Source organism: Pistacia vera, unplaced genomic scaffold (genome assembly GCF_008641045.1).
Source record: "Pistacia vera cultivar Batoury unplaced genomic scaffold, PisVer_v2 Contig234, whole genome shotgun sequence".
In the NCBI taxonomy this organism is placed as follows: Eukaryota; Viridiplantae; Streptophyta; class Magnoliopsida; order Sapindales; family Anacardiaceae; genus Pistacia; species Pistacia vera.
In genome coordinates this window covers 743,845-751,513 of record NW_022196040.1, presented here as the reverse complement: position 1 = coordinate 751,513, position 7,669 = coordinate 743,845, and the positions used below count along the sequence as shown (strand labels likewise).

Here is a 7,669-nt window from a genome sequence, read left to right as displayed (position 1 = left end):
ATCTCCAAGATCTAGCTCTTTGTTAAATCTTCTATCTTACATATTATATGAATTACTAATTAGTATTATAATTCAGTGTAGTTTTTGTTTGTTGCTTATAATTATTATATATTTATTTGCTTCATTCATCATGCATAGAAAATTAATTTCCTACTGTCATTTACATACACGAAATTATTCAGTCAGAAACGGTGCCGATGGCAAACAAAAAAATTAAGTACGTGTTAAGGAATGCATACTCTGTTGTACAACTACAACACCACGCGTACTCCATTTTAAACCCCTTCAAATAAAGACAATCGTAATTTGTCTTTTCTTATACCAAATTTGTGAACAAAATTAATGTGTATATAATTTAAACAATTCCAATTGTTTATTTATTTTAAAATTATAACTAATGGATTGTGTTAGAATGTGTGTTTAATCTTCCTTCTTGCTTATTCTTTGGCAAGCTATTCACGTTGCAAGTCTGCTGCTACAGTACAGCGCTGAAAAGCACTTGAAGCTTAATCTCACAGTCTCTACACCATAGCTAGTGTTTTTTAAGGTCCATCAATTACTGCCGAAGCATGGATTTGTGGAGTAAAGAAGACTTTTTCTCTAAAGCAAAATGGATAATTATTTCATCTCTGGGTGGAATTATGTTGTGGGCATCAAGAACGTTACAATCTCCCAACATGCCGATACCAAAAGAACATCTTTTACACCAATGTCTTCATCAACCAGCCGGTCTCAAAACCCTAGTTTATTCATCACCTGGAGAACCATTAGTATCTCAAAATCCAAGCCACCGTTCATCTATCATCACTAATTCCCACAAGTTGTTATCACCATCATCATTCTTGACTACTCCATCTTTGCTTCCATCTAATTTGACTTGCTCTTCGTCCTGGTCCTGGGCGATGGACGATTTGATTGGAACAGAAAGTGGAGTTTGCATGAACTCAGACGAAGAACAAACTCTACAAGTGGATAAATCAGAAGCAATTGATCACAGTCATAAGTTTGGTAAGCGGCGCCGACGATGTTCAATGTCAAGGGAGTATCCACCACCAATCCCTTTACAGGCACGTACAGGAAATTTGCCAGGACACATGCCTTGGGTTTTAACCAGACATTATACCGATGGGAAGTTGATCCTAAAAGAAGAGAAAGTGATGCATCACCAGTACTTCGAAGCCTATAGGGAGAACGGTCGTCTTATCTTAAATCTTGTGTTCTTGGATGATACCATAACATCGAACAACGAAGAGCTAAAGCTAGAAGACCTCGAATTTATGAAAGAAGAACAAGAAATAGATGGCTACACACACAATGGGGAAGAGAAACCAGAAGAATATGAAGAAAGTGTTCAAGCTGACTCGAATAATATGGATAATATTAGAGAGGTGGAGGAGACAACACATAAAGGTGGATCGATAATGATAATGAACTCGCAGATGCCTAAAACGAATTTGGAAAATGGGGTGGAGAGGTATGGAGTTTTACGTACGTGTTTCACGTACAGGGGTAGGGAGATATCAGATACAAATTATAATTTCATCTGTAATGCGAATACTCAGGGTGAGACTGGTGGCACATATTTTACCCACTCAGGTTCAGCTCCTCTAGCTTTACCTGTTCGTCCATTGACGGCTGTTATGTAGCCTAATCTTCGCCTGATTAACTCTTAATTAATAAATTTATTAAACTAGCTAGCTAGAGAGGGGTTTCTGGACGCTCTTTCCATTGTGATGAAGGCATTTTGTGAGCTGTTTGATGAAGTAATTAAAATATAAAACAAGCTAAATACGAGCAAATTCCCCAGTTGAGATCGATGCCATTGTATGATGTTATGGTATAGGACCTGAATTTGTTTTCCTTATTATTTAACAAGTTCTTCATACAATGGGCTGGGTGGATTTAGTAGTTTTCTCCTACATTGAACCATCTTGGAGGCCCATATACAGGAAGTTGTCCCTGGCCAGATCCAGGTGGTTCAGTTTTGGGTTACATTTCTTTTTTTTTTTTTTTTTTTTTTTCAATCTTGTTGTTCGATTCATTACATAGATAATATTGAGTTGCAATCTAGTTCAAACTGTTCCCAGTCCATTGTTTCAAATATCTTTTAACATCCCATTTTAAACCCAGATTTTATTTTTATTAGCAGGGGTGTTTGGGTCGTTAACACATACATCAATTAATCTTTTAGGGTTTTGAAAATGTCTATTGAATAAGAAATCCAATGATTGTCCTTATTAGAGCTTAGAGGGACTCAAACTCACAAGCTCTTAAAATTTTCTTTTACTTTTTTATCATCATACCATCTAATAATGATTAAGTTTTAACCAGCATTGCTACTTGAGCTTTCCTACCAATAAAGTAACTTTCTTCATAGTTCATAAACAAGTGGTTATTTTCTTGTCTTTAATTAAGGTATGTTGAGGAAGGGAAACAATACAGCTAGCCATTGAAGCAAGTATGTGAGCAGGAATCTTTGGTATTATCTTAAAGAGAAGCTATTTGTGTCATTTCTCTTGAGTCAGTGCAAAGACGAGAGTCATTTAAAACCTATTGGTCTCTTCTCCTTTAAAAATAAATAAATAAATAAAAGTTAAAGACCGCCGGCGAATGGATCAAAGTAAGAGTAAAGAGGAAATTGAATTTGTGAAAGTTTAATTAATTAATAATGGGTGGAATGGAATAAAAGAAACCTCCGCGGTTCAAGTAAACACAAGGAACATCCCTTCTCTTCCGAGTTGTAGATTCCATTTACCAAAAAGGAGAATCAAGCAAGAATACCTTGTGCTTTAAGTATAACTGTTTACACTTTCCGCTTCATCCCAACACGATCTATCCGTCCACGTGCCATCGTCTCATTGACTTCAATGGTTAAATAATAAATATCCTAAAATACACGTCAACTCGTCAAGCACTCTAAACTTGACAAAAATAAATAAACATGATGATGATTGATGAGAGATTACATACACACAAACTGAAATTACTGATACGCACAGTTTCCATATTCATGTTACTCACCAAACATTTGTAACTCTAATTCTCTTCAGTTTCCCAGGTACCTATCTTTCCCAATTTCTTCTTCCATTATATGATCTGAGCAATGTGTGTGTCCCGCTTCGTTTTCTCCTCAAATTTTGGATCATCATTCATGCAATGCAATTATCTCTAATTTATCTGTTTTTTTTTTTTTGTTCGGTTGATTAATTCTTATGTGTGATATTGTTTGATGGGTAGACGCTTATTTTTTTTTTCATATTTATTATTAGATTTTTGGTGGGTTGTTTAACAAAGATGAGAGTGTGATCTTGACCGGTTTTGAAGAATTCGTGTCAGAATGATGTTACATAGTGCTCTGTGCTTAATTGTTCTTTGAGTTTCTGAAATTATCTGGGGTTTTTGTTTTCTTGAGTATTATATAATGGAGTTATTTTAATTTTCTGTTTTGTCTTCGTTTATCCTTTTTAACTAGGGGGAGTGATAATTTCGAGAGTTTTTGTGTTTCGTTTGCTATCTCTATCATGATTTGAAGATGTAATTATTTATAAATGGAATTCTAGAGTTCAATGAAATTCTTCTCGCGACATTCTCATTTAGACTGTTGTTTTGTTTATGTATGTATTGCATTGATGAACTCAAGTGTATTAGCTTTTCCAGCATTTTGACTAAACTTTTACTCACAAAAATTTTGGTATAATCCAGGGTTTCTTTAGATTGCATAATCTGAGAGTTTCTTGATGGGAGCTTTTCTCAGCCTTGCTAGTCCCAAGTTTAGAACAAGTGATTTCGGTGAGACCTCAAAGAATGAAAGCTGCAAGAAGCAAAAAATGTCACCAGACTTTACCCAGTATGGCCCACGACTGATTCCTAGTCTTCCTGATGAGTTGTCAATCCAAATTCTTGCTCGGGTCCCTAGAATTTGCTATTTCAACATGAAATTGGTGTGCCGAAAGTGGAAGGAAACAATTATGAACCCTGAACTGTTTAAAGTGAGAAAAGAACTTGGAATGAGAGAAGAATGGCTGTATATTTTGACTAAAGTAGAAGATGATACACTTTTGTGGCATGCTTTGGACCCTTTGTCGAGAAAATGGCAGAGATTGCCTCCACTCCCGCATGTTGTTCGTGAAGATGAATCTAGGAAGGGTTCATCTGGGCTTTGGACGTGGAACGTGGTTGGGCCAAGCATTAAAATTGCTGAAATTGTAAAGGGATGGCTTGGTTTGAAGGATAAGTTGGATCAAATGCCATTTTGTGGTTGTGCCATTGGTGACGTTGATGGATGCCTCTATGTGCTAGGTGGATTCTCTAGAACCTCAACCATGAGATCTGTGTGGCGATTTGATCCAATTTTAAATTCATGGAGTGAAGTGACTTCCATGTCTATAGGTAGGGCCTATTGTAAGACAGGCATTTTAAATGATAAGCTCTATGTTGTTGGAGGGGTTAGTCGTGGCCGAGCAGGATTGACTCCTCTTCAGTCTGCTGAGGTTTTTGATCCCTGCACTGATACATGGTCTCAAGTTCCAAGCATGCCATTCTCAAGAGCTCAAGTGCTACCCAATGCTTTCTTTGCTGACATGCTAAAGCCTATTGCCACTGGGATGACTTCGTACATGGGAAGATTATGTGTGCCTCAAAGCTTATACTCATGGCCCTTTTTTGTCGATGTTGGAGGTGAGATTTATGATCCTGATACAAATTCATGGGTTGAAATGCCAATCGGCATGGCAGAGGGTTGGCCTGCACGACAGGCAGGTACAAAATTGAGCGTTGTAGTAGATGGTGAATTATATGCATTTGATCCTTCTAGTTCTTTGGAGAGTGGTCAGATTAAGGTATATGATCAAAAGGAAGATGCTTGGAAAGTTGTAATAGGAGAAGTCCCTATATCTAATTTCACAGATTCTGAATCTCCATATTTACTTGCGGGATTTCATGGAAAGCTTCATGTTATCACAAAAGATGCCAATCATAAGATTGCTGTTTTGCGCGCTGACCTGCGTGATAATTTGGGTTGCTTGCCATCAAGCTCAGCTTCTCTTTCAGATGGCTTGTTATGTGAACATTCTGATTCACTGGTAGTATCAGACACTGTTGTTTGGAAGGTCATCTCCAGTAGGGATTTTGGGTCTGCTGAACTTGTCAGTTGTCAAGTTCTTGATGTATAGTGGCATGTCAAGCATTGTGGCAGAAGGTCTTATTGTAGTGTGGATCTTCAGGATTTGATACGAGCTCTATAGGTGGAAAGACTTCTGATAATTTTTCAAGTTGGGTACCGGCACAGTCAAGTATGTAATAATGTGTTCTTTTATACATTCAATTGTATCATGATGGGATAGCTGCTTACATGATTGCAAATTAAAGTTATTATGTCCAGAGACTATTAGAGAGCGCTTCCAATGTTCTTGTGTGTCACATTGCCTCCTCAGCATCTTTAGATTTAGTGATTTCCGTATTCAAATTACATGCGGTTGATTTTCAGATCTGGTAAGTTGGTTCCTTGGTAGTTTAAAGATGAATAATATGGCCTAAAAATTGGTCTAAATTTGAACAGATGTAAAACCTTGATTTCATAATTGGAGGTTTATAATGTTAATATTTGTTTTCTATTGAAAACATTTGTGTAATGTATAAATGTGAAGAACTATACCAAAAGTGCAAACCAAATAAAATAAACAACCCGTTTTACTTGCTCAGTTTCATTTATATTTGGAGATCTTTTCTATGTGTTACTTCTATATCAACTTAGCCTGCATATTTCATTGTTTTGTACAACATTAATCTGATCCTTTGTGGAACCTGCCTGATTTATGTAACTTTTAGGTTTAGACTTTTAATATTTAGCCTTTTCTGCCTGAAGCGGAAATAAGTTGGGCGAATCAAAAGCTTGTCCTTTAGATATATTATACTATTTAGTTTGCAAACTATTGTCTCTGGTGCTCAGCCATTTTCTTAAATCTGATGTAGTACATAAATAGAAGATTGTGGAGTTACTGGAAAACTGCTTTCTCCCCCTTAATAGGGTACAAATAAAGGCCCAAGTTACATAGTGGGGAAAGTTTAATGATTTACCTGGGGGAAATTTCATCTCTTCTGTTTGAATAGATTCACGAAATATTGACTAAAAAGATGTGCTATAGTGTTATATGGAAGTTTATACCATTGGAAGTTACAAGACTAGGTATATATTTGATCTCCCAAATGCTTGGTGCAAGTGAACTTATCTAGCTAGCTGCAATTTCCACTTTAGTTTCTTATGTACTACACTTTTAAGAGTATGGATGAATTATCATGCTTGATTGATTTACCAAGATTTAATTGGTTGTGGAATCTCAGCACGAACTATAATGCAGAAAGCAAGCCTAGCATAATAACATTTATACTTTTGAGTGTTCATCAGCCTTCTCATGGACAATTAACATTTATGTTGGAACAAATATTATGTTATGATTGTCTAATTGACATTGTACTTTTGAGTGTATACTCTGGATTCTAATAGAATTGTTGCTCCATATCAACTCTGCTGGAGTTGAAGATTTTAAGTTGTTGTGAAGCACTAGCTTTTATTATTTTGTTCTTTGTTTGATATCTTTATGTTGTTGGTCATTTTTTGTTTGTAAGTATGGATTCTAAATATTATAGCATTTTGTTTTATGACAATCATGATGTCAAATCAAGTTCAAAGTGAGAATTTTCTTGTTAGTGGGGTACCTAGACGGAAAAGATTCTTACTTATCACCATAACGGCTGCAGCAACTCTGCAGTAAATTTTTGCCTTCAGATATTCTCCTCTTAGAGCTGTTCAAAATCAATTGTCATCCATTTACGACTTGAATTTTACTCAGGCTTTTGTCAATGGGCAATGTAACAGCAGGTATTAATAACTAATGTGGAGGCATGCCAAATTTCAGAACTTGAGCATGGCTGAAAGACAGTTCTGCAACTTGTGTCTCCTGGTCTGAGCTATGCAGCGGTGATTTTTTTACCTTTGACCAATCATAACGTTATAGGGAATTATTACTTTTCACTTTAAATGAAGAACAAGGTAGAAGATATGGATGGACACTGTATATGACATAAATATTTTGCCAAAGAAGACAACAATAAAATGGGAGTAGATGGAAGATAAGCTTTTAATGTAAGAGTAAGATTAGATTTGGACAGGTTTATGCATAAGGGAAACGTTACAGCCTATTTTTCCTGTTTCTACCAGTAGCATGGATCATGTGTCGATTATGTTATGCTGTTTCACAGGAAGGACTAGAACCCACTGAGCCCCTTGTCATTATAGCACTAAATATCTTGTTATTATTGTTTTTTATTTTTCTTTTCAAAATTAAAAAAAAAAACTTTGCATAAATCTAAGACCTGATGCGTCTAGGTTAGATTCCTTCAATATGGTTGTGAAACATTATCATTATATTGTTGATGTTCTTATTCCTTTGTGCCACTTTGCTTTCCCTTTTCTCAGTGGCGAGCCACTGAAGCTAACAATGGTTAGCATTCTCTGGGACAATATGGTATCCTAGTAATTTTGCCAATTGTTTATAAAATATTAGTGATTAAAAGGAATGTATTAAGATGATCCTTAAGATGAAGTGTTCTTACTTGCATGTTATACATGGTTTACTGAGGCGTAATACTTTGCTAGATGTTATCTTTATTA

The 7,669-nt window shown here is 35.9% G+C and overlaps 1 protein-coding gene across 1 annotated transcript; it reads left to right on the top strand.

The window, feature by feature from the left end:
• Window positions 1-3,682: 3,682 nt before the first annotated feature.
• On the top strand, window positions 3,683-5,702 carry LOC116131578 (F-box/kelch-repeat protein At1g22040). The gene has a single exon (XM_031417235.1). It carries the CDS (start codon window positions 3,738-3,740, stop codon window positions 5,169-5,171), a length of 1,434 nt encoding a protein of 477 aa, XP_031273095.1. The 5' UTR covers window positions 3,683-3,737; the 3' UTR covers window positions 5,172-5,702.
• The last annotated feature ends 1,967 nt before the right edge of the window (window positions 5,703-7,669 follow it).

What these genes read in the sequence shown, in the direction of transcription:
- LOC116131578 (XM_031417235.1), top strand. Translation starts at nt 3,738, where the DNA reads ATGGGAGCTTTTCTCAGCCTTGCTAGTCCCAAGTTTAGAACAAGTGAT.